General features: G+C 46.8%; 1 protein-coding gene and 1 non-coding gene across 5 annotated transcripts in view; both read right to left on the minus strand.

Moving 5' to 3' along the window:
* Positions 1-20477: 20477 nt before the first annotated feature.
* Positions 20478-27806, minus strand: part of dazap1 (DAZ associated protein 1) — a 28069-nt gene continuing 20740 nt past the window's right edge. The window contains exons 8-13 of one of the 4 annotated variants that reach the window (XM_072482146.1): positions 26686-26842; positions 24521-24550; positions 24279-24428; positions 22849-23022; positions 21432-21524; positions 20478-21169 (exon numbers count right to left, since the gene is read on the minus strand). In XM_072482146.1, coding sequence (XP_072338247.1) covers positions 20988-21169; positions 21432-21524; positions 22849-23022; positions 24279-24428; positions 24521-24550; positions 26686-26842 — 786 coding nt within the window. In that variant the 3' untranslated portion in view covers positions 20478-20987. The remainder of the gene's footprint in view (positions 21170-21431; positions 21525-22848; positions 23023-24278; positions 24429-24520; positions 24551-26685; positions 26843-27806) is intronic. The other 3 variants (XM_072482148.1, XM_072482147.1, XM_072482149.1) reach the window with 3 other exon arrangements.
* Positions 24728-24859, minus strand: LOC140395812 (small nucleolar RNA SNORA13). Its single transcript, XR_011936323.1, has one exon. It is a non-coding gene; the product is annotated as a small nucleolar RNA SNORA13 (small nucleolar RNA).

The following is a 27806-nucleotide window of genomic DNA, read 5'->3' on the forward strand; positions in this document are numbered from 1 at the left end:
GGTTTTTCAGGCGGTGGCAACCGTTCTTGGACTTCCTGGCAGAACGGTAGACAATGGTCAGCAGCAGCAGCAACCCGGGAGGGGGCTCTATTTTATGTTTGTTTGGCCTGACTGGGGGATCTGAGGGGGTGTATATATTTGCTATGTGCTAATTCGGGGTGTTAATTTATTATTTATGTATAGGGGGGAGGGGGGCGCGGGGTTGTTTTATTTTGCTCTGTATTTAATTCTATTGGGTTCCTTTTTCATTGTGTTGTTGATATGAAAACGTCAATAAAAATTATTTTTAAAAATTAAATAAAATAAACTATTATTGTATTTAACAACTTGTGTTTTCATCTGTCCACCGTATACAGGTTAAGCACACACTGTGGTTTGGAAGGCACAACACCCACAAAGCCCCCACCTCCCTATTCCATCCCTGAACCTTCTCTGCCTTCATCGCCCAATAATAATACATCAGATTCGGGAAGCCTAACACCTTCCCCGCCTGCCAGCCCCTCTGCAGTATCACTTTCCTTATTCTCGCATACAGTGCAATATAAAGTGCTTCTGCGTACACGATTACGGAAAAAGCCAGGAGAATGCCAACATAGTTGGTTCCGCTTAATCATTAAACCCGGTGCCTCCAAAGATCCAATAAAAATAAACAACAAACGGATAAGGCCAGAGGATGGGGCAAAACAGGACAAGGCCCATGTAAACATTGTAATATAATGCACACCACCACACATAGCGAGTTGAAGAGGGCGCGCATGGAAAATGCTGCAGGAGCAAGTCAAACATGACAGAACCTATAAATTTGAGATAAGGGCGGCACGGCAGCACAGTGGTTAGCACTGTTGCTTCACTGTGCCAGGCACCCCGGGTTCGATTTCCGACTTTGGTTAGCACTGCTGCCCCACAGCTCCAGGAACCCGGATTCAATTCCCGCCTCGGGTGACTGTCTGTGTGGAGTTTGCACTTTCTCCCCGTGTCTGAGTGGGTTTCCTCCGGGTGCCCCAGTTTCCTCCCAGTCTAAAGATGTGCAGGTTAGGTGGATTGGTGTGCTAAATTGCTCCTTAGTGTCCAAAAGGTTAGGTGGGGTTACTGCATTATGGGGATAGGGTAGAGGTCTGGACTTACATAGAGTGCTCTAAGGGCTGATGCAGACTCGATGGGCTGAATGGCCTCCTTCTACACTATGATTGTGACTAATAAAGATTATTATTATTATTATGCTTTTTGGATTTAGAACGGAGTTAGGAACTCCATACGTTCCATGATAATGTTATGCTAATTCTGAATTGAAGGATATTTATCACTAATCCAGGAGCAAAGGATGTTCTTCCGTGCCAATAAAGTTAGGATATTGTACAACCAGTTTTTCATTAGCACCAATAACTCTCCTATCTGAGAGTACCAGAATTAGGAATAAAGAGTCAAATTCTAAGGCAGTGCCGAATATCTCCTCAAGCTCTTTAAGTGCACCAGACCATTAGAATTTAATTTTGACTCAGGACCACACAGAGGGTATGTAGTCTCCCTCGACCCCGTTGCACATTTGGCACAAGTTAAAAGGAGGGTCAAACCTGTGTCTCAAGCTTGGTATCATAGAATCCTGACAGTGTAGAAGAAGACCACCGAGTCGGCACCGACCCTCTGAAAGAGCACCACACCTAGGCCCACTCCCCCACCCTATCCCTGTAACCCCACCTAATCTTTATTTCATAGAATTTACAGTGCAGAAGGAGGCCATTCGGCCCATCGAGTCTGCACCGGCTCTTGGAAAGAGCACCCTACCCAAGGTCAACACCTCCAACCTATCCCCCATAACCCAGTAGCCCCACCCAACACTAAGGGCAATTTTGGACACTAAGGGCAATTTATCACGGCCAATTCACCTAACCTGCACATCTTTGGACTGTGGGAGGAAACCGGAGCATCCGGAGGAAGCCCACGCACACACGGGGAGGATGTGCAGACTCCGCAGAGACAGTGACCCAAGCCGGAATCGAACTTTGGACCCTGGAGCTGCGAAGCAATTGTGCTAGCCACAATGCTACCGTGCTGCCCACAAATCCCTGGACGCCAAGGGATAATTTAGCACGGCCTACCCACCAAACCTGCACATCTTTGGGCTGTGGGAGGAAACCGGAGCACCCGGGGGAAACCCATGCATATAAAGGGAGGATGTGCAAACTCCACACAGACAGTGACCCAAGGCCGGAATTGTACCCGGGTCTCTGGTGCTGTGAGGCAGCAGTGCTAACCACTGTGCTGCCCTATTACATGTAGACAGTATGACAGCGTAATATTTTGAACTGAGTCTCCTTTGTTCTATTACAGACTGAATGTTTATTGGCATTTTCCTATATTAGCCCAGATCTCCACATCAATACTGACTGAAAAATCCTTTTCCCCAGACTGCAGTGTTTTTAACATACTCACACAGGATCGAGAACACAAAGTGTCCTAAAACATGCTGATTAATTGCTTAGGTTCCGCAGAGATCAGGATCTTTTCCACCAGGGAGACAGAAGCGTTAAGGTGCATAGTTGTCTTATTAAGGATGAAGTCTCTAAGTTGCAGATATTTTTTAAAGGAGTATCTCGTGATATCAAATTGTTTTCTGAAACGTTAGACACTTTGAGCAGTTTATACGGAAACCCGTTTACCCAAGAACTCTTACTCATGAGATGAACAAAGGACACGAGTGGATTCGTGCTTCAATCTGATTTTATTGCAGAATCTTATTATCCAAATTCTATTAACAAAAACAACTCTTCATCTTCAATAGAACCTTTCAGCACTGTACTGTCGATCTGAGACCCTGATACTACCTGTGCAGTTGAGCTTGGCCAGTCTGGCCCCGCTGGATTTGGCTTTGTCCCCACTGAGCTCTGCCTATTCTGATAACCTTGCCTCTGAATTCCTTCGCGAAGGTTGGTCTCACCATCTTCCATCATCGGCGTGTCTTCTCTAGGTGGGTCGAGCCCTCGCGGAGGTGGAGTCTTCGCCAGGGGTGGTCTCCAGATGTGCCTTCTTTGATATACCCTCTCCTCTCTTTCGTCCCCTTCTGGAAAGTTCTTTGGCTGCCAGCCAATAAGGTTGTTGGAAAGGGGGGGGGAAAGGGGGGGAAAGGGGGGTCACAGTACCCAACGGGACTGGCAATTCCATATCTGGAAGACGGCAGGAACTCCCTAGGGATCCATCCTCAGCTGCACGGACTACATGTAGCCCATTCCATATATGGTAACTGAGGTGCCGATGAGTCTGATACCGGCAAATAGATCAAATAATGTCCTTATTTGGTCACGGTCAAGCACCTCCGATCCCTCTGAGGGGCTTTGACAAAGGGTCATCTGGACTCAAAACGTTAACTCTTTTCTCTGCCTACAGTTGCTGCCAGACCTGCTGAGATTTTCCAGCATTTCCCCATTCGGATCTGATCCCTGCTTCCAAGACAAATCCAGACCTGCCCTTGCTGACCTCTGACCAGTGTCTGTGTTCACTTGGCCTGTCCAAATTCCCATCAGGCTTGGCAGCTCAAGCTATTGGCTGCTGTTTAATTTAGATTGTCCAATTCTGTATCTGGCCTAGCTTTCCAGGCCATTGGCCACTTGACCTCCTCTTGATCCAATGAGCATCAGCGAATAGGATCACACAACCGTGACCAAGCTCCCCTGCAGGCCAATGCCGGGGTCCCAGGCAGACCGTCTAAATCCCTAACATTGCACTACTGCACTTAATGCCCGTAATACTGACATAAAACTGTAAAACATTCCCTCACCTTAAGTACAAAAATACATGATCAAAATACAAAAGAAACCAAGCCGTACAAAATTTTCAAAATACATTACCAATTACAAAAATAACCAATCCATAGAAAATTCCAACACATTTAAATACAAAATTAATTTTAGTAAATAAATACATAGCCAAAGTAAGGTTATTTCTATGCCTTAATAGTCCCTTCAGTTCTGGCCTACTTAGCATTGTTTCCATGTTTAATTGTTGAGTGAGTTTAACTGTGAATATGGTTAGATAAATTAAGGTGAATAGGATGAATAGAGCTCGGTGTGAAAGGCTGCGGTATATCCATACATTCATGCCCCAGTTCCAGAACTCCTCCCACTAAGTGGTGACTTTGATCTCTTCAATTTTATTTCCCTAGTCTGCTGTACTACCTTGGTGAGAGTTCTGTGGACGTTGGCTAACTGTGTCTGGATTTTTTGTAGCTTCTCCGGTAGGGGTTTAATGCCAGCGTCGTATTTCTGAAAACCTTCTCCTAGGGTCTTCTGGAGTTTATCACTCGCATTAACAAGTGTCTGTTCCCTCCTATGTATGTCAATCAATCCAATCAGGCCTATCCTGGCTGGTAGCACAAGTGGATGGCACTGTGGCTACCCAGCGCCAGGGTCCCAGGTTCGATTCCCGGCGTGGGTCACTGTCTGTGCCGAGTCTGCACATTCTCCCCGTGTCTGCGTGGGTTTCCTCCGGGTGCTCCGGTTTCCTCTCACAGACCAAAGACATGCAGGTTAGGTGGATTGGCCATGATAAAATTGCCCTTAGTGGCCAAAAAGGTTAGGAGGGGCTATTGGGTTACGGGGATAGGGTGGAAGTGAGGGCTTAAGTGGGTCGGTGCAGACTCGATGGGGTAAATGGCCTCCTCCTTCTGCACTGTATGTTCTATGTATGTGAGGCCTATTGCCTCACAACAAGATGATGTTGGTAACATTGCATGTTGACGCCCGGTACTGATATTCAATAATAACAATCAATAATTATTAGTGTCACAAGTAGGCTTAGTTTGCACCATCAAAGAAGGTATAGGGGTCTTTAGCTGGTTCAAAGATAGGGATCTTTTTGGCTATCTCTGCCAATTGTGCTACAGTGAACGGGGTGGTCTATGTGATGTTGCCGTTATTCTGACCATCTCAACGGCTGGTGGTGAATGGATTCATTGGGGCGGGAGAAGGTTTGGGGCGGGGGGGGGGGGTTGCCAGGAAGGGAGTGGAGGGTCCCCACTCATCATCGCGCTGGCCTGTCTATGGGCTTTCTCCTCTATGTCTTCCCAGTGATCACCATCCCCTCCTGCTTCTATTGTACCCAAGGCACACATTTTCTGAATGGAAAGTTGGAATTGAAGTTTATCAATCTCGCACTGGCACTCTGAGTGATCTACAGCACGGGCCATAATCTCTTTACCTACCTGCTGCAGGACCATAGACCACTACTTGCAGATTACTACACTTCCCAATAAGCTTGGCCAGTTTCCTGAGCTGCGTCACAATCCCAGATCGCACGCTGTTCCTGCCGGTATATTTTCTCGCATAGGGCTTGGGACATCCACATGTGCAGCAGGCTCGCCGGGCTCATCTGTTATATCATATTTCTCGTTATTTTCTCTATCGCCTCTCTTACGCTCTTATCCCTCGCGTTTTAAATTCTCTGCTTCTTTTCCTCTTAATTGTTCCATGCAATAGTTGTCACGATAGCGCTTACCTCATTCTTTGTGCACCTTTTCCCAACATTTATAGATTCATTGAATTTACAATGCAGGAGGCCATTCGGCCCATCGAGTCTGCACCGGCCCTTGGAAGTAGTAGTACTGGCTGAGTGCAGTATTCAACCCACTTAGGCCACTTCTTTTTTAAGTATTTCCTCAGGGTTTCCACCCATTTTGGGCAACTTGCCTATTTTTTTCTTCTCGGGATCGACCAATGGGTACGGGAAGTAACCGGGTTAGGGGTCCGGCTTGCGCTGAATTCCCGCCCAGTCCCTCCGAGCCAGTGCACAAGGGGTATGCAAGAACCCCTCAGGGCTGACTCGCAGTGTTTTAAAGTCATTGAGTCTCAAATATCAAATAAAGACAGATTCTGAGAACGAGGTGCCTGTACAGTTCCACCATGGCTGACTCATTGTTCGTGGCAGCATCGGTTTAATGCCAATCAGGCACAGAGCGAGCTCCTTTTGCAAAGATGGTTTCCTATTAGGGGCTGGTTTAGCTCACTGGGCTAAATCGCTGGCTTTTAAAGCAGACCAAGGCAGGCCAGCAGCACGGTTCAATTCCCGAACCAGCCTCCCCGAACAGGCGTCGGAATGTGGCGACTAGGGGCTTTTCACAGTAACTTCATTTGAAGCCGACTTGTGACAATAAGCGATTTTCATTTCATTTCATTTTCATTTCGTGCCAGGCAGCCACTCATTGGCCATCCGTTGAATATGCTGGGCAGAATTGCTCCATGGCCCTGCCAGCAAGCAGGGGACCATGATCTTCAGCTGGTGCCCGCCATAATGGATCAGGAAACCTGCTGCAGGCCGGCTTGAAACTGATTTGCGTCCCGCGCACGGCATGCAGGTGAAGGCCCGACTGCAGTCTCCCACCTCCGCCCGGTTTTCTGCGGTGCCAGCGGTAGAACACGCCGGCCCAGGACATGGCGCCCAGAAGTCAGGATTCACCTGAACAATGCCCGGGGCTGCCTCCAGAGTTCAGGATGAGGGTCATCAGCATTCCTGGACCCCGGAACACCACAGGAGTTTGGGGGGGCAGCATCAACAGGCGGATCTGCATTGAGGTGGTCCATCGTCCAGCCTCAGAGTGTTCCTGGAGGTGCATCTTCCTTCTTCAATGGTGGGTCAGTGAAGTTGGGCACCCTCTGCAGCCCTGCCGAGTCCGACACCCCAAAAATGGCCACCAATGGACAAGGCTCCAGATCAGTGCTAAGAATCGCTGACATAGTGCTGAAGAGAGCGACCCAAAGGTTTGCCATCCACAGACACGACCAGAACATGTGGGTGTAATTAGAGGGCCCATGGGAACACCGCGCACGCCCATCCTCCACTTCATCAAAGAATCCCTTCAGCCGAGCCTCAGTTAGCTGAGCCCTGTGTACCACCTTAAACTGGATCGGACTGAGCCGTGCGCAGGAGATGGAATGCACCCTACAAAGGGCCACATTCCACACATCCTCATCCAGAATGGGCTCCAGCTCCTCCTCCCACTTCACCCTCACCCAGTCCAGCAGCGTAGCTTTCATTGACATGATCTGGCCATAAATATTTGAAATGCGCCCCCCGCCCCCCCCTCAGACCATGCCAACAATAGGACTCGTGCCGGCAGAGAGGGTTGCGGCACTACGGGAAATGTAGGACAAGCCTTACGGACAAAATCATGTAACTGATAATATCGGAATAAGTGTGCCCCTGACAAGTTGAAATTTCGCCAAGAACCTCTCCCAACTGGCAAACCATCCGTCCATGAGCAGGCCCCCAAAGGACCCAGGCCCTTTCCTCCCCACTACTTAAACCCATCACATCCAACCCCAACAGCACAAACAAATGGTTACTGTATATGGGGGCCAGCAACGATATGGTGCTTAGCTTTTAATGCTGCTTAAGCTGCCTCCATCCCTTTTTTAAAATAATGTTGTTTTCCAATTAAGGGGCAATTTTAGCGTGGCCAATCCACCTGCCCTGCACATCTTTGGGTTGTGGGAGTGAAAACTCCACACGGACAGTGACAAGGGTCCTCGGCGCTGTGAGGCAGCCGTGCTAATCACTGTCCCATTACGTAGAGATCAACACTGGGTTCGTGGAATACCTCGTTGGCAGAACAGGAGTGAAGCCTTAACCAAAACCCTCAAACTCAAACCTTTACATGAGCTCACCTCCACCACCCACTGCACCCCCACTATAGAGTCTGACTTCCCCCCCCCCCCCCCCCCCCCCCCCACCACACCCGCAGTGCCTTCTCAATATTGGCCACCCAAGGGGATTTCCGGTTGCGGCTATGCCTAGGTAGGTCGCATGGTCGGCAGCTCCCACCGATAATGGACTTTTGGGCCCTTTTAAGGAGCTCCAGCGGCACTTGGACGACGATTCCCGGTGTGGGAAGGAAACGGTGAGCGGTCCCCCAGCGCTGTATGGGGTAGACCAGAAGTGGGGCGGTCAAAAAAGTGGCTTTAGAGAAGAGAGGAGAACGGGCGCGAAAAAACAAGATGGCGGCGGGCGGGGATCAGGCGGCGTGGGCCCAGTGGTCCCGGGAGCAGCATGAGTTTTTAAGAAGCTGCTTTGCGGAATTGAAGGCTGAGATGTTGGCCGCTATGAAGGCGGCGATTGAAAGGCTGTTGGAGACCCAGAAGATGCAGGGGACGGCGATCAAGGAGGTGCAGCAGAAGGCCTCTGATAATGAGGACGAGATTCTGGGCCTGGCGGTCAGAGTGGAAGCGCAGCACAAAAAATGGCAGAAGCTGGCGGACCAGGAGAATAGGTCGAGGAGGAAGAACCTGCGGATTCTGGGTCTCCCTGAAGGCGTGGAGGAGTCAGATGCTGGGGCATATGTGACCACGATGCTGGGTACGCTGATGGGCGCCAGGGCCTTCCCGAGGCCCCTGGAGCTGGATGGGGCGCACAGAGTCCTGGCAAGGAGGCCGAGGGCGAACGAGCCGCCGAGGGCTATGGTGGTGAGGTTCCACCGCTTCACCGACAGGGAGTGTGTCCTGCGATGGGCGAAGGAGCGGCGCAGCAGGTGGGAGAACACCAAGATCCGGATTTATCAGGACCGGAGTGCAGAGCTGGCCGGCGAGGCTGTGGGTCACATACCCTGGACCGACAGGGGGTGGGGAGGGAGCGCGGTTTTTTCCCGCGAAATGGTGGGGGCGGTACCTGAAGCGGGGCGTGGTACTGTGTTCGATGTCCACATTGGATAATACGGGGTGTAGGCGGGGGGGGGGGGGGGGGCTTTCTCTACCCCACTTAGGTGGGGGGAAGACTGGAGATTTGGATGGAGAATCCACAGGGGGATTGGAGGTAGAGGCGGGAGTGGCTGGGGTCAGCATGAGTCAGCTGACTTACGGGAGTGCAATGGGAGGGGGCAGGGGGGTTAAGCAGTTGCTTGGCCGGGGGAGGGGGGGGGGGGGGTACTGGGTTGCTGCTGTGCTGACTGAGGGGGAATTGATGGTAAGAGGGAGAGTCGGGGCGGGGAGCCTCTGCCTGGGGGGCTGGAGGCGCGGGCACGTGGCTGGCCTAAAATAGGAGATGGCTAGTTGGCGGGGGCCGATCCGGCTGATCACGTGGAACGTGAGAGGCCTGAATGGGCCGGTCAAGAGGGCCCGGGTGTTTTCACACTTAAAGGGGCTAAAGGCAGACGTAGCCATGGTACAGGAAACACACGCGGATCAAACCAGGCTGAGGAAGGGATGGGTGGGACAGGTTTTTCACTCAGGGCTGGATCTTGGTGAGTAAAGGGGTGGCATTTGAGGCGGTGGGTATTGTGGCAGATAAGGGGGGCCGTTATGCTATGGTGAGTGACAGGCTGCAGGGGGCCCGGGTGGTGTCAGTGAATGTGTATGCTCCGAACTGGGACGATGCAGGGTTCATGAAACAGATGCTGAGCCGGATTCCGGATCTGGAGTCATGTAGTTTGGTAATGGAGGGGGGGGTACGTTAATACGGTCCTGGACCCGACATTGGATCGGGTAAGAGGCCGGCAGCGGCCAAGGTCCTGAGGGGGTTCATGGACCAGATGGGCGGAGTGGATCCATGGAGATTTGCCAGGCCAAGGACGAAGGAGTTTTCCTTCTTCGCCCATGCACACAAGGCTTACTCGCGGATAGACTTTTTTGTGGTGAGCAGGGAGCTAATCCCGAGAGTGGAGGGGGCGGAGTACTCGGCCATTGCGATCTCGGACCATGCCCCGCATTGGGTGGATCTGGGGAAGGGGGAGGAGAGAGGCCAACGCCCTCTGTGGAGAATGGACGTGGGACTGCTGGCGGACAAGGAGGTCTGTGGGTGGGTTCGGGGGTGCATCCAAAGATATGTGGAGGCCAATGATAATGGGGAGGTTTCGGTGAGTGTGGTCTGGGAGGCGCTGAAGGCAGTGGTCAGGGGGGAGCTAATCTCAATCAGGGTCCACAGGGAGAAGAGGGAGAGGGAGAGGTTGGTGGGGGAGATACTGAGGGTGGATATGAGGTATGCGGAATCCCCCGAGGAGGGGTTGTTGAAGGAGCGCCGGAGCCTTCAAACGGAGTTTGACTTGCTAACCACAGGTAAGGCTGAGGCCCAGTTGAGGAAGGTACAGGGAGCAGTGTATGAGTATGGGGAGAATTCATAGAATTTACAGTGCAGAAGGAGGCCATTCGGCCCATCGAGTCTGCACCGGCTCTTGGAAAGAGCACCCTACCCAAGGTCAACACCTCCACCCTATCCCCATAACCCAGTAACCCCACCCAACACTAAGGGCAATTTTGGACACTAAGGGCAATTTATGGGCACTAAGGGCAATTTGGACACTAAGGGCCCTTAGTGTTGGGGTGGGGTTACTGGGTTATGGGGAGACCTGCAGCACCTGCTAAAATGTTAGGGAGACTGGTGGAGGTGTTGACCAAGGGTGGGGTGCTCTTTCCAAGAGCCGGTGCAGACTCGATGGGCCGAATGGCCTCCTTCTGCACTGTAAATTCTAATTCTAATTATCATGGCCAATCCACCTAAACTGCACATCTTTGGACTGTGGGAGGAAACCGGAGCACCCGGAGGAAACCCACGCACACACGGGGAAGACGTGCAGACTCCGCACAGACAGTGGCCCAAGCCGGAATCGAACCTGGGACCCTGGAGCTGTGAAGCAATTGTGCTATCCACAATGCTACCGTGCTGCCCAATGGCTTTTTGTCACAAGTAGGCTTCAAACAAAGTTACTGTGCAAAGCCCCTAGTCGCCACATTCCGGCGCCTGTTCGGGGAGGCTGGTACGGGAATTGAACCGTGCTGCTGGCCTGCCATGGTCTGCTTTCAAAGCCAGCGATTTAGCCCAGTGTGCTAAACCAACCCCTATGGAGAAGGCAAGTCGGATGCTGGCGCATCAGCTGCGGAAGAGGGAGGCGACTAGGGAGATTGGGGGAATTAGAAATGGTGGGGGGGGGGGGAACATGGTTCTGAGCTCAGCTAAGATAAACGAGGTTTTTAAGGACTTTTATGGTCAATTATACGAGTCAGGACCCCCGGAGAGGGGTGGGGGGGATGAGGTAGTTCCTGGACCAACTGAGGTTTCCAAAGGTAAAGGGCGGGTAGAGGGATTGGGGGCTCCGATTGAGATGGAGGAACTAATTAAGGGGTTGGGGAGTATGCAGGCGGGCAAGGCCCCGGGGCCGGATGGGTTTCCCGTAGAGTTCTATAGGGAATTCTCGGAGCTGTTGGGCCCGTTGCTGTTGAGAAGTTTTAACGAGGCTAAGGAAAAGGGAATCCTTCCCCGACAATGTCGCAGGCTCTGATCTCGCTTATCCTCAAGCGTGATAAGGACCCGCTGCAATGTGGCTCCGATAGGCCGATTTCGCTCCTTAATGTGGATGCTAAGCTGTTGGCCAAGATCTTGGCTACTAGGATTGAGGAGTGTGTCCCAGGAGTGATTCACGAGGATTGGACAGGGTTTGTGAAGGGCAGGCAGCTGAATACGAATATGCGGAGGCTTCTGAATGTGATCATGATGCCCTCGGAGGGTTGAGATGCAGAAGTGGTAGCAGCAATGGACGCGGAGAAAGCCTTTGACCGGGTGGAGTGGGAGTACCTGTGGGAGGTGTTAGGCAGATTTGGGTTTGGGGAGGAATTCATAAGGTGGGTCAAATGATTGTATCAGGCCCCGGTAGCGAGTGTTTCGACAAACCGGCGGCGGTCGGGATACTTTAGACTATATCGTGGAAAGAGGCAGGGGTACCCCTTGTCCCCCCTGCTGTTTGCCCTGGCAATTGAGCCGCTGGCCATGGCGTTGAGGGAGTCCAGAAACTGGGGGGGGGTTGGTGCACCGTGTTTCACTATATGCGGATGACCTGCTTCTGTACATTGCGGATGCGGTGGAGGGGATGGGGGAGGTCATGCGGATACTTAGGGAGTTTGGGAACTTCTCGGGACACAAGCTAAATGTGGGAAAAAGCTAGCTTTTTGTGGTGCATGCGAGGGGCCAGGAAAAGAAGTTGGGGGAGCTACCGCTCAAGATGGTGGAGAAGAGCTTTCGGTACTTGGGCATCCAGGTGGCCAAGAGCTGGGGGGTCTTGCACAAGCTCAACTTAGCACGGCTGGTGGGTCAGATGGAGGAGGACTTTAGGAGGTGGGATATGCTGCCACTCTCCCTGGCGGGCAGGGTGCAGTCCGTAAAGATGACGGTCCTCCCTAGGTTCTTGTTAGTCTTCCAGTGCCTGCCCATTCTCATCCCCAAGTCCATTTTCAAACGGGTAAATAGTATTATGGGATTTGGGTGGGCAAAAAAGGCCCCGCGGGTTAAGAGCGCAGTTTTTGGAGCGCAGTCCGGGGGGGGGAGTGACGTCCTGTACGGGTACTAGCCTGGGGGCACTGGTGACGGCACCGTTGCCGCTTCCGACGAAACGGTATACCACGAGCCCGGTGGTGGCGGCGGCACTGAGGATTTGGGGGCAGTGGAGACGGCACAGAGGGAGGTAGGGACCTCAGTTTGGACCCCGATACGGAACAACCACAGGTTCGTTCCAGGTAGGATAGACGGCGGGTTCCTAAGCTGGCACAGGGCGAGAATCAAAAGGATGGGGGACTTGTTCATTGATGGGACGTTTGCCAGTCTGAGGGCGCTGGAGAAATTTGGGTTGCCCCCAGGGAACACTTTTAGGTACATGCAGGTTCGGGCGTTTGTGAAAAAGGTGGGGGAAATTCCCGCTGCTACCTGCCCGGAGGATACAGGACAGGGTAGTCTCGGGGGTGTGGGTGGGGGATGGCAAAGTATCGGACATATACCAGGAGCTGCAGGAGGCGGAGGAAGCCTCGGTGGAGGAGCTGATTGGCAAGTGGGAGGAGGAGCCGGGTGAGGAGCTGGATGAGGGCCTGTGGGCTGACGCCCTGGGCAGGGTTAATTCCTCCTCATCTTGCGCCAGGCTGAGCCTGATTCAGTTTAAGGTGGTGCACCGGGCACATGACAGGGGCGAGAATGAGTAAGTTCTTTGGGGTGGACAGGTGTGTGAGGTGTCCAGGGAGCCCAGCAAATCATGTCCATATGTTTTGGACATGCCCAGCACTTACGGAATTTTGGAAAGGCTTTGCAAAGGCTATGTCCAAGGTTGATTTCATTTTATTTTTAAGGGGCAAATGCCCCACCTTGTTTTGTTTGTTAAATAGTTAATTTGTTAGAGGGTTAAGTTGTTTTTGTTGGCATATTGTTTTGTTCTCTTTGCTTTATATTTTCTTTTGTAGTGGTTTGTGGAAATTATTGAAACATTTTGAATAAAAACATTTTTAAAAATATATATATATTGGCCACCAATAATAAAGAGGAAAATTGGATGTCAGGCCCCCATGCTGCCGGTCCCTCTGAATGTACCCTCTCTATGAATTCTTGGTGACTTACCTGCTCAAACAAAAGTCACCAACTTATTCACCTGGGCAAAAAACTGGGCATTGGAACAGAAATAGGAACCTTGGTAGAACATTCATCTTAATTGTCTGGACCCTGCCCACCAGAGGCAGCAGAAGGGTATCCCACCTCTCTAAATCAGACCTCACCCTACTCACCAACCTTGTATAATGTAACCCATGAAGCATGGGCCAATTATGTGTCACTCAGCTACCCAGATACCGGAATCTACCTCTGGCAAGATTAAAAGGCAATACCCATTGGCTCCCCGCCCTGGGGAGGGAGTTAACCGGAAAATATTCACTCTTTTCCAGGTTCAACCTGTGGCCTGAAAAGGAGCCAAAAGCTCCTCAGTAACTTCATAATTCTGTCCGTAGAGGAGACTGGGTCCGTAACATACAAGGGCAGGTCATCTGCATATAGGCACACCCTATGCTCCCTCCTCCCCGTTCATTTGTCCGGAGACCTCAGCACTATAGCTAAGGGTTCTACTGTTAGTGTGAACTGGAGCAGCGATAATGGGCACCCCTACCTTTTACCCCTATTCACTAGAAATTACTCCAAACTCAACACATTAGGGCGTACGCTGGCCATAGGGGCTTTATACACCGCCAAACCCACAAGATAAACTTCTGCCCAAATCCGAATCTCCAGGGACCTCAAAAAGGTGCACCCAATCCACCCTGTTGAATGCTTTCTCAGCATCCATAGCCATTATCACCTCTGGTTCTGGGCTGGGGAAGTGGACAGGACAACATTCAGGATCCAGCATTTATTAGCCGATAGCTGTCGACCATTCTGTCATGAGAATGTCACTTTAGAAATGTTTGTCTGCTCAAGTTACTGCACTGATGTCAGAGTGTGGGTGGAGCTGAGCTCTGGGTCTGCTTTTTAGTTTCACCTTGAGAAAAGCTTGGGTGTGTCTGTGTTTTTTGGTTTCGTTTTAGTGTTGGAGCTGCAGCCATCCAAAGGTGTAATGTTGTTCTCTCTGCCATGTAAAGACTATCTCTTGATCATTTGGTGAATTCAGGGTGTTAACTGTTCTCAGTAGTGAATTTAAACCTGATGTGCTTCTGTTAAAAGTTTTTTTTAATGTCTTATGGATGTTAAAGGAAAGTAAGGATTACTTAGTGTTGTATTCTTTGGGGTTGTATTTGAATTGATGGTTGCTAAGATGTTCACGGTGTTTTAAAAGGGTTAACTTGAGTTCATAGAATAAACATTGTTTTGCGTTAAAAATTACTGTTAGATGTCTGCTGCACCACACCTGTAGAGTGGGCCGTGTGCTCCCTTTGCCACTATCTAGTAAAAATCGTGGGTCAGGTGAACTCCATGATACACTTTGGGGTTCTCTAAACCCTGGCCAATAACAATTCACAAAGCCTGTCTGGCACCCAGCAATTACCTCTGGGACATAGGTACCAGAGGTATCTGGAACCTTACATTCACGTTCTAAAGAGAGATGGGCCTATATTCCTACGAAAGTGTATCAGGCAATGAGAGACATTGAACATATCCACTATCATTGAAACCCACTGGTCTATAGATTTCTGATAAAACTCGACAGGAAACCCATCAGGGCGAGGGGCCTTCACTATTTGCATCAGCCCAATGCCGCTCAGCTTCCATCTTCTTCCTACTTTCTGCATCACTAAGAAGGGCAACTTTGCCTTGTCCGAACCATACCCCAGGGGCTCTGACCTATAATGATCCCTATAGAAAGCGCCAAACGCCACATTAACCTCCCACGGAGCGGAAGCTGCTGCTTCCTAGTTGCCAGCAACTCTGGACTAGCGCCCTCCGAATAACGGTGATCCGTTTCCAATATCGTCCCCAATCAGTCGTGCCGATCCGCTCGCATTGGTCCGATTTATAAGAGATTACCTTCCCTCTTACCACCAATTTAAGGGCCTCCTAGTGGGAAGGAGAGACCGAGTTGTTCCTGTCAAACCCAATATAGTCCTTGATCAGACATGCGCTCACAGAACACCTTTTCCACTAGTAGTGCCACAGCTAACCTCCATTACAAGTGCTGAATGGGATCAGTCTCCAGAACCAAGTCCACAAAATGTGGAGCATGGTCAGATTACAATCGCCAAATATCCCGCACTTTAAACTCACGGATGCAGGAATCCCTCCAATATAAAAAAGTCAACCCTTGAGCATATTTCATGCTCATGGGAAAAACACGACTACTCCATACTGCTTGGGTGTAAAAATATCCACTGCTCCGGCCCCCCACTCCATCTGCACCACAGCATTCATGTGAAGAGGGCTAAAATACAACACCAGGGATGTACTTCTGACGCTGTATAAGGTTCTGGATTTGGAGTATTATGAACAGTTTTGGGTCCCGTATCCAAGGAAGGATGTGCTGGCCTTGGAAAGGGTCTAGAGGGTCACAAGAATGATCCCTGGAATGAACAGCTTGTCGTATGAGGAACGGTTGAGGACTCTGGGTCTATACTCATTGGAGTTTAGAAGGATGAGGGGGTGTCTTTTTGAAACTTACAGGATACAGCGAGGCCTGGATAGAGTGGATGTGGAGAGGATGTTTCCACAAAGGAAATGCTAGAACCAGAGGACACCATCTCAGACTAAAGGGACGATCCTTTAAAAGAGAGATGAAGAAGAATTTATTCAGCCAGAGGGTGGTGAATCTGTGGAACACTTTGTCGCAGAAAGCTGTGGAGGCCACATCATTGTCTTTAAGACAGAGATAGATAGGTTCTTGATTAATAAAGGGGATCGGGGGTTACGGGGAGACGGCAGGAGAATGGGGATGTGAAAAATATCAGGCATGATTGAATGGCGGAGCAGACTCAATGAGCCGAGTAGCCTAATTCTGCTCCTATGCCTTATGGTCTTATAAAGGCCGAGAGGCCTTCGCCACCCAAGAGAGCCAGACGTGGATCTAGATCGGTCCATTTTGAACTTCAGTAACACAATTGACGTCCCCTCCCAGAACCTACATGTCTAGATCAGGGATAGAAGCCAGCATTTTTCTACTAAACACATCATCACAGGTGGGGGCATAGTCATTAACCAGAACGACACATGTACCTGCCAGAGACCCACTAACCACCACATACCTGCCATTTGCATGCACCATGACCGTTGTGCCGACAGGGGAATCTGTTCGTTAACTAAGATTGCCACACCTGGGGGGCAGCACGGTGGCTCAATGGTTAGCACTGCTGCCTCACGGTGCCAAGGAGCATGGTTCGATCGCGGCCCCAGGTCACTGTCCATGTGGAATTTTCACATTCTCCCCATGTCTACATGGGTCTCACCCCCAATGCCAATCCTCATATCCCAATTTCCAACCAAATGGAATTTCCAACAGGAGTCCTATATCGACCCAGCCCATCTTCCATCCATCAGCTCCCCCCTCCAACAAACATACCCCTTTCATCATAAAAAATACCCCATCAACCCCACAAAGAGAAACTAATTTTATCAACAAATATCAACAGCTATATACACACACAAGATATCCCAACAACCAACACACAGAAATCAAAAAACCCATACAGTCTTCAACTAGACCCAAGACCGTGGTTTTTACATCCACTTCCTCCAGTGCCTTGAATAGTCCTTGGACTGTTACCCGCAACCTCACTGGGTACATAAGGAAAACTCCCTTATACAGAATGGCCGTAACCTTATTAAAGGTCACCCTTTAAAACAAACTCACTTAAAATCGCAACAAAGGGGCAGCACGGTGGCTAGCACTGCAGTCTCAAGGCCCCAGGTTAGATCCCGGCCCTGGGACACTCTTCGTGTGGAGTTTGCACATTCTCCCTGTGTTTGCGTGGGTCTCGCCTCCACAACCCAAAGATGTGCAGGATAGGTGAATTGAACACGCTAAATTGCCCCTTAATTGGAAAAAATGAATTGGGTACTCTTAATTTAAAAATAAAACGCAACAAAAATAAATAAATATTTTTTTAAAATTAAAGGTTCCTCCCAATTCAGCCCTTGCGTCCTGATAAATCCTCACCTTCCCACTTCGATTCACCGCACTCTGGCCAACTTTAGGACCCTCTCCTTCTCCCGAAAGCTGTGGAATCGAATGGTTGCTTGGTGTTTAATTTGGCCGAGGCATCTTTACCGCCTAGACAGTATCACCAGGTTTCACCCAGACAGGGGCAGTGATTCCTTCATTGATTTACGCACTCTCCGACACCAACTTCCAATGCTTGTTGAAATGCTTTTCAAACTCCTTTTGTGAGCACTCCCAAGAGCATGTCTGCTGTTGGCAGGGCGGCCGAAGTTGGCAACGCTGCTGTTGCCCTTTCCTCTGCCGAGGAGCTGCGCGAAGCCCCCCCGGGTCCGCTGAAGAATTGTTCATTGTGGGTTTCTTGCTTCCATTCCCCTTTGGCATGTATTAGGTGCGGGAAACCTGTTGTACCGATCCAGAGTGCTTTCCTGCAAAAATCGCCCAAAAAGCAGTAAAAAAAAACGCAGACCTGGGCAGAGCTACCTAATGAGCGATCTTTCCCTCACATGCAGCTGCAACGAGATGGAGGCATTCAGGGAAGCAATTGCAAAATTTGGGGGTCTATACATTTGGTGGTATGGCCACCAATGATGAAGTGAATGGAATCACAAAAGCACAGCTGGAGGAACGGGTTTCGTCAAATCAAAGCAGTCAGGCCAGGAGACACTACAGATTATCACTCCACAGGGTTGAGTAAACTGGACTTGAATCTGGTGCACAAATTAAGGTTTCAGAAGATAATTTGAAACAGGGACAAAGACAGGGAATACTTGAGATGGTCCTGAACCAGAAAGCCGAGGCTGCCAATAGCTTGACAATGGCCAGGGAGAACACTAGAAGCACTGTTTGACAGTAATATCTTTGGCCCTCCCACTAAAAGGAGGAAATGCAGCTAATCCAAGATTGGAAGTCGAACAAGCAGTCTGAAAATAGTGGAGCTGAAAAGTGATGAGAATATACAGATTTAATCAATGTCTTTCATAACCTCAAAGACCAAATACTTTACAGTCATTGCTTCTTTTGACAGCAATATCGTACGGTAGGAGACAAACCAGGCACACAGCTAACTCCCATAAATAATGTGATGACCAGATAGTCAGTTTCAGTATTGATGGTGTGGCCACTCCTGTTCTTCAAAGCAGTGACATTGGACATTTTATGGCCACTTGAGAAGGCAGGAAGGGGCCAACATGTGATCCTTGCAGCATTAGCCCAGGCATTTTCCAGCAGGCGTCAATCACCCGGTCCAAATTTTCCCTCATATCAACCCCTGGGAATTAAACATTCAAGTTGTGGCAATGTTTCATTATAGGTGAAATTACAGCGAGTAGGGAGTATTAATGAGGTTCAACTGTCCCATACATGATCTAGCTTTGTGGCATGCTATTGGGTTGCACGGTGGCACAGTGGTTAGCACTACTGCCTTACAGCTCCAGTGACCTGGGTTCAATTCCGGCCTCAGATGACGGTGTGTGGAGTTTGCACTTTCTCCCCGTGTCTGCGTGGGTTTCCTCCAGGTGCTCTGGTTTCCTCCCACAGTAGGGTGCTCTTTCCAAGGGCCAGTGCAAACTCGATGGGCTGAATGGCCCTCTTCTGCACTGTAAATTATACGATTCTATGCATTCCTTAAACAGCACCACCTAAAAACAGGCAAGATAAAAGGGTTTGAGATTCTAAAACTGTACTTTGCTGTACAATAATGGAATGATATGCTCAATGCAGAACAGCAGCTACACCTTCAAAAGTAATGCACTGACTGAAGCATGTTGGGACAGGTGTCCCACAAGAGCAGGTTTTTCACTTTACTCAGCATTTAATTTAATTTTTGTGGGCAACAAGGAGGCGCAGTGGTTAGTACTGCTGCCTCACAGCACCGAGGTCCCAGGTTCAAACTCTGCTTTGCGTCACTGTCCGTGTGGAGTTTGCACATCCTACCCACGATTGCATGGGTTTTGCCCCCACAACCCAAAGATGTGCAGGCAGGCTAGGTGGATTGGCCACGCTAAATTGACCCTTAATTGGAAAAAAATGAATTGGGCACTCAAGATTTTAAAAAATATATCATGTGGATAATATGGCATTCTCAGATTCCTGTTTGCTATAATGGTACAGGGTTTTCGTGAGGCCGCATCTGGATCAGTGTGTGCAATTTAGGTGCCCACATTTAAGAAAGGATATGCTTGCACTGGGAGGCGGTAATAGTGAAGGTTCACAAGGTTGGTCTCGTGAATAATGGGAACAGCTTGTGGAGAGGCTGAGTAAATTGGGTTTATATTCTCTTAGGCTCAGAAGAATGAGAGACAATCTCATTGAGACCCTCATAATTTGGAAGGGGATTTGATAGGGTGGATGCTGAGAGATGGGCGACACAGTAACACAGTGGTTAGCACTGTTTCTTCACAACACCAGGGTCCCAGGTTCGATTTCTGGCTTGGGTCACTGTGCAAACTCCGCACATTCTCCCCGTGTTTGTGTGGGTTTCGTCCCCACAACCCAAAGATGTTCAGGGTAGGTGGATTGGCCACGCTAAATTGCCCCTTAATAGGAAGAAATTAATTGGGTACTCTAAAGGTATAAACATTTTAAAAAGAGAAAAAAATTTGATTTTTGTATGGGTGGCATGGCGGTGCAGTGGTTAGCACTGTCGCCTCACATCACCGAGGACCCGGCTTCGATCACAGCCCTGGGTCGCTGTCCGTGGAGTTTGCACATTCTCCCCGTCTGCGTGAGCAGAATTTGGATCATACAGCAACTCCAGCTGGAGTACCACACCCAAGGATAGAATGAGACCATACTAACTGCCAATACCCAAAGTCAAGGCCAACACAGTAATAGCTACTTTATGAAAGAACCAACATCCATAAACTTATTCCCATCTTGGAATTAATGCATTCGCTGGACAAAGCCACTGGTTCACAACAACTTAAGTAAAAGCTTCAGAACAAAACCAAAAACAGATACAGGGTCAGGTGGGCTCTGTTGACAAGCCATGTCCTTATTTCTATTGAGCTCAGATACAGTAATTTAAATATCATAAAATCAAGCACTTGAACTATTTGCAGCTACATATCACACATAGGATCATTATTGAAAGACGCACATGAATCAGTCAGAGACGAGATCATTTAAACGAAATGTGCTCTCTTTATTTAAACCAGGGGTCATCTGTCTTTATTTTGCAGTTTATTCTACAGCCATTCTCAAGGGAAATCTACATCTTAAATTAAAAAATAAGTCAGATGTAAATAGTACAAAATTTCTCCTAAAAATTGCAACGTCTGTGTTCAAATGTTTCAATTTTAAACATAAAAGTATACTAGGGTAAAACAAAGGCTCAGAGTAAGGAACAAATAAAAAAAACGAAATCAAGAGTTATATGGTACAGCAGAGTATTTCTCCTAAACCTTGCAACACTCGGAGCACAAAGAGGTAATTTGTGCTGTTGGGAAGGAGAATAAATTCAAAAAAAATGCAGTCCAAAGCCCACAGCGTATCCTTCAAACTCCTTTTAAATTTTTTTTGTTGTTTTTGTTATTTAATCAAGTGATTGTCACAAAAGAGTCACAAAATTAAGGAATTTCTGGCCAAGTTTACACCAGAATATACTCCTTTATTTTTTTTCCCTGCCATGGTTTTAACGCCTGTAAGGGTGGAACCCCTGAGCATTGTGGTTCTGACCGCGGGCAAATCCACCCGGTGCGGATGGCGGAGCCCCCGGAGGTGCTGGTGCTGAGGGTCCTCCATATGAGGGAGCTGGCTGATTTGGATCCGAGAAACCTGGGGCTTGGCCAAAACCACTCATATCTTGCCCATAACCTATTGAACAAATAGAACAGAAAAGTTATGACTGTTCAAGGCAAAAATGCAAAAGTCACCATTAACTTTACAGAAAGCAACTTGTGAAAAATCAAATTTAGTTTTGCAAAATTAGATCATCCTTGTACCAGCACAACAAATGCTCAACTGATTTAGCACTATTCTCCCATTTAAAAAAAAACTAAGTGAGCAAGGACTACATCCTATTTAAGCTACTCATCTTTGTTGAAGCAAGGCAGTTCAAAGTCTATGCAACACCTACCTGCTGCACTATATCCCTGCTCAGCCTGACCGTAAGTCTGAGAAGGACGCGTGGGTCCGTAGCCTGAAGAATCCTGAGGATAGTTACCCATGCCTATTAGGGAGATGAGGAAACCAGGATGACTACCCCAGTAAGCCTGAGCCTGCTTCAATCCACGGCATAGATGCATCAGGTCACCAGTGGTATATGGATGCACAGAAATGCCAGTGAAATAGAAATACATTTAAGCAGATGTTTGGTCAATTTGTTATTCTATATCGGTAAATTGTGGCAACAAACTATCAATATATAAAATTAAAACAAACTGTCTACATTAGGAATAGGGATTGTGCCCATGGACAAGTACCGTGAATATCGTACAGCCTGTAGAAAAGGTACTGAGCTGCACAGTGTATTTGGGTTTCGGGAGATACACATGCACCCTATAACATTGATTAAATGAGCAGAGATCATTTTAGTGAATTACATGCTACTTCCAAATGAGAAAAAAAATAAAATCTGAATGCACCACCAGATAAAGCAAATACTACAGCATCTTTTTTTCAAGGACTCAAATTATATAAATTTTTAAAATTCATGCTTTTAAAACTCAACATTACTACCAAATATAACCAAAGTTGACAACTGAATATTGTCATTTGTAATTGCCAATTTAACGGAGTCTTTTTCACAAGATTGAAGCCCTTGATAATATTGCCACTTGTAATTGCCAATTTAACATGGAGTCTTTTCCATAAGGTTGTAACCATTTTTTTTTTTAATGGCCCAAGTTTCAATTCATCCAGATCCTGGAAATCTTACAGCAGTTTTCCACCTCAAAAATGAAATCTGGCTGAAGTAGTCACTCTGCTTACTCGGAGACTAGAAGTCAGATTTTACATCTGGAACAAAAAGCATAGAGCTGCATTTAGGCAGGCAGGCATGAGAGGAAGCAGATGGACCCAGGGTAAGATTTAGATCAAGAACAGTAGAGATCAACAGCTGGGTTAGAAACTCTGACGTTCAAAGTTGCAACTTTTAAGAGGGTGGCAAAGGGAAGAAGATGAAAGTAAATATCAGGAGACATGACATTGAAAACTACGACACTGCTCTGATGCTTTAAAAAAAAAAAGTGAATGGCATACTTGATGTAAGGTTGTGCTTTTTGCTAGTAATCTGCACTTTGTATGCTATGTCCCCTGCTATGTCCCTAATTGTAGATTTTATATCCATGAACAGTTATAAAATGCTAGAGAAGGATGATCTAATTCAACCCACCATTCTTTACCTCCTTGTCTTCTGGTATTCACGTACACCTGCTGGAAATACAAGCAGGTTGAGGGGCTTCTGACTTCAAGAAGTCATATGCACCGAAGGGGGGGTTTGTATTCTTTTCTAATCCTACAGCACCTCAAATCCTACACTACCTGTTACCTACCATACTGGTTGTACCCAGGGAATTCGGGCTGTCCAGCAGGTGGCTTGCTCATATCCTGAGGTGTCTGTGTTGTTGGTGGGTAGCCCATCTGTCCTGCTCCTGGTGTGGCAGGGGGTGCTGGTATTCCAGGTGGGCCAAACTGGTCAGCTGGAGGTGCGCCAAATCCTCCATAGCCTGAATAGCAACAAGAATTAGCTCAGGTCAGACAGGTGATAGATGGCTTAAATTTTTTTAAATATAGGGGTGGGTGGGGTATCATCGTTTAAATATTCGTCACAATGGGACAATAACATTAACGATTATGAAAACTAAAAACGCCACTAAAAATGGCCAGGAACAAAAACTTTTTGGGCACCTGCCATACTGAGGTGTACAAAATGTGTGTGTATAATGAATGCATGGATTCCACTGTGCTACACTGGACCCAGCTGTTTTACTCTTGACTGATTCGACTTCAGCCACAAACAAATTCAGCACTGCGCTGTTCATTCTGTTCTCTCTGCTTTAAAATAAAAAGGCATGTTTAGGACCATTTGAGGATTGAGGTTACTGACTTTGATTAACAAAACAGACTGCAACATTCACATGGTCAAATAAAATAGGCCATCAGTTAAAAGCAAACCAAGGACAACGATAGGTTCAAAGAACAGTTCAGCTGGTAGACTGTAAAAACAAAGAGCAACCAAGCTTGGCGCTCAACAGACCCGTTCAGCAAGAGCAGCAATGCAGAAACCACGCAAGACATTTTGACAGAGGTACTTAATTTTTCAGGAGGAAATTTTTTGGGGGGTAATGTACATTTTGAAGATATGAAAGCAAGGCTTCTACAGGCTGCACTGTTGGGGCACAAAATGCCTGACTAAAAAGCAATGAAGTAACAAATTCAGAACGGTCAAAAATTTCAGATCTAAAGATATGTTGAATAAAAATGTCATAATACCTACCTCATCATCTCTTAATAGCTTACACCGCAGATGAAAAGTAAGTTGGTTGATATGGGCATCATATTCTAATCAGTTATTTTGTACATGGTGTCACTTATTATAATATAATGTCCCTCTTCGCACTATCATAAAACAGTTCTCGGTCTCGATGTCAGATTGCTTTATCAAGGTTAAAAACCGATGGCTTCATTGCTGCGTCAACACTATCTTTCATGCTAAAGACATCGGAGCAGATACTGCACACCTATTACCTTAAAGCTACAATTTTGCTGAAAAATTAAACATATATAGATACGTGAATTTCTTTACAACACAGTTTAATGTATTATCTAAATTTAATCAAAAACACAGCTTTGATCGGACACCCCAAAGTTTGTCCTGTTTGCAATGGGACTGGCAAATTTTTCCCTCCATATTTCTAACTCAAAATCCGACAACACATTAGTCGAAGATGTGCTTATTTTTCCTTGTTCTGTGGAAACATACCATATTGTGGCGGTGCACCAAAACCCTGTCCAAATCCCTGAGGTGGTGCGAATCCTCCTGGAGGCGGCTGCGGAACTACATAGGGATTAAAGTGGGGAGGCTGCGGAGGGGCACCCCTCCCTCCTGGAGGAGGAGGTGGCCCATACCCACCTGAAAAAAAAATGCCAAAAATGTAAACAGTTTGTTTTCCCCTTGTGATACCAAGCATTATTCACATTGGCTTTAAAAAATTAAAAACTTACCCATTGGTTGACCAGGTGTCATCCACATACCTGAAAAACATACAACAGTTAAACTAAGCCTGCCTTCAATTACTATAATTAATCCTCAATTGTGAAGAAACATAGTTATAACGCACTGAACATAAAATAATCTAAATTTAAACTAGTTTAATTAGTTTGTTCAAATTTATAAACACCCATTTAGACAATCCAATGATATTCTAAAGTTACTGTTTCAGCTGAATCGCAATATCCCGAAGTACGGCCACAACAGGATGCATGGAACAGCTCAAGTTATTTTATGCCTTTTTTGACACCTCACTCATCTATATAAAAGAATTGTGGGCAACACAAAAGGCAACACTCTTCCTTTCTCATCAGCTATGCAATGATAACTTCGTCAAAATTGATGGTTAGCATCCAACATTGAAGCAGCAGCGTCAGCTAATTTCCACTGATTAAGCAAATGCAACATATTTTCTCGATTGGTTAACACTGAACACAGACACTGAACATCTTGGATGACAGGAGAGACAAGAAAAAAAAGTCAGAATGAATGGACCTGATGACTTTGCATTTCACACTTCCTAATCATTTCATTTGAGGAATTATCACGCAATTAAAAATAATTCTAACATCCCAACCCCTCCAATGCTGTTTACTGAGGCAATCAGCCTCTTTCAGTTAAAAGTTCAACCTCCACATGCAAAAAGGTATTTCTTACATCCCTTGGTAAACAGCATCCAGCTGTTCGCCAAGAATCCAAACATCATTCAACCTATCACTCTCTCCCTTAAACATACTCATTGACTAAGCTTGCACGGACCTCTGGGGTAGGGAATTCCAAAGATTGGCATTGCTTTGTGCAAAGAAATGTATCCTTACCTTGGTCTAAAGTGGTTCCTTCCTTATTTGGAAATGGCACCCCTGGTTCTAGACTCCCCAACTAAGGGAAACATCTTACCTGCAACTCTGTCTATTCCTTTAAGTATTCAAAGAGGGGCAGCACGGTGGCGCAGTGGGTTAGCCCTGCTGCCTCACGACGCTGAGGTCCCAGGTTCGATCCCGGCTCTGGGTCACTGTCCGTGTGGAGTTTGCACATTCTCCCCATGTTTGCGTGGGTTTTGCCCCCACAACCCAAAGATGTGCAGGCTAGGTGAATTGGCCATGCTAAATTTCCCCTTAATTGGAAAAAATGAATTGGGTATTCTAAATTGATTTTAAAAGTATTCAAAGAGAAAGGCTTCAATGAGATTACCTCTCAAAAAAACTCTAGAGAATACAAGCTGTTTGTCCGATCTCTATTCATAAGACAGTTCCACCATCCCTGGAATAAGTCTGTTGAATCTTCACTGCACTCCCTCTATGACAATATCCTTTCTGGGTTCCAAGAATAGAGCATCTGAGCCAAAGGGGGTCTTCAGCAACGTAATAGATTATACAGAGGTGCATTTTTCAACAGGATGGCTATATAAAAGAATCCCCACTGGTGATCAGTTTACAAATAGCATCTGAAGCATCGAGGTATAAACTGCAATTACATACACTGCAATAACAGACCTATGAACCCAAGACAAATTCAACAAAGACAATCATATTCCATTAAAATTATGCTCTAGTGTACATACAAGCTTTTAAGCCAGCAAACCAGAGTTCGATCCCAGCCCTGGGTCCGTGTGGAGTTTGCACATTCTTCCTGTGCCTGCGTGGGTCTCACCCCTACAACCCAAAGATGTGCAGGGTAGGTGAATTGGCCACGTTAAATTGCCCCTTAATTGGGAAAAAACTGATTGGGTACTCTAAAAATGTTTTTACTTTTAAAAATAATAAAATCACAGGCGCTCCAGAATGTCATGTGTACACATGTGGGTGCCTGTTGCATGGCACTGGGCTCAAGTGAACAATTTTTGTATGTGGAGGTTACATCAATTGAATATCTAATTTTGCTAAAATCGATATTACCGTTGATAAATCCTAATGGAAAACATTTCAGCAATGTTTTTGTTTAAAATTTTTCCAATATTTAAATCAGCTGGTTTTTTTAAACTACCCATTCTAAATTTATGAAGAACAATTATAGATCTCTCCCCATTTGAGAAAGGCTTACATGGCACATTAAATACAAATCCACCAGATTCACCGTAATCACATTCTTGGTTATTTCTGTGAATTATTAACCCATTTACCTTGTGGACTACCATAACTCTGTTGCTGCCAGCCTTGTGAGGGCTGACCTCCCCAGCCATTAGCTGCATTTGGCAAGCTTCTGCCCCACTGTGGTGCTCCTGGCTGGCCAGGCCCTGGGCCTTTACTGTCACGAGGCTCTGCACGTTTCACTTCAACCTAATTAGGATAACAGAGGGAAGGATAAAAAAGCCACTCTACTTTCCTTCCATACCCCTCTCCCCTGACACACCCATATCTATTAAAACTTAACATTACCACTTACATCTTATAACTTATAACTACATTAAATAGCTTAAATAGGCCAATATATATATATAAATATATGTAAATATAAATACATATATGTTTCTCAAGTATAAATCAACTGCTTTACACTACTGTTCATTTTATGACAGATAGGTGTATTTCAAATTTAAAATATTTAAATTTTGTAATCAATTCATTTGAAATTAACAAGATCAAAGTCTAGTTTAACTGAAATCAGTCTAACCATCACCATTTTTACAGATCCACATTACCTGAGAAACATAGTCTTCAGATTGCTGTGGCCTTACTTAAAAATGTTATTTAAACATCTAATGGAAGATAATGACTTACCTTCCCCAGGCTATGCATAAAGAATCTCAATTAATTACTTGAAACAAAATGTCAGAAGGGAATGGATGAGCTAATCGAGTCTTAAATTACATCTTTAACAGAAAAAGGAAATACATGCAGATAAAAATGGACAATTGAATAAATTAGAAGCAAATCTTCATACTGTGTTTGAATAAATTACACATCCCCACCACCACTTAGCTAACAGCACTTGAAGTTAGTCAAAAGTAGTGTCATTTTTAGGGAATATACAAGCTAACTTCATACGGAAGTGTCAAAAACAACACAATTAACCCTTGAGACGGATGATGAAATAGTAAGGCTAATAATTCCCACTGCTTAGTACAGTGCTATATTCAATACATGACCATATTTTTGGCTACTAAGATTGATTGGACAAGGAACAAAAGTATTTTGATACTACTTCAAAACCTACAAAGTCATTACATTGAAAAGGCTTTGCATAGGCAGGAAGAACCAGGATGTCAATTGGATAATACCATTAAGTCATTAAAAACTGAAG

This window comes from Scyliorhinus torazame, chromosome 18, assembly GCF_047496885.1.
Source record: "Scyliorhinus torazame isolate Kashiwa2021f chromosome 18, sScyTor2.1, whole genome shotgun sequence".
In the NCBI taxonomy this organism is placed as follows: Eukaryota; Metazoa; Chordata; class Chondrichthyes; order Carcharhiniformes; family Scyliorhinidae; genus Scyliorhinus; species Scyliorhinus torazame.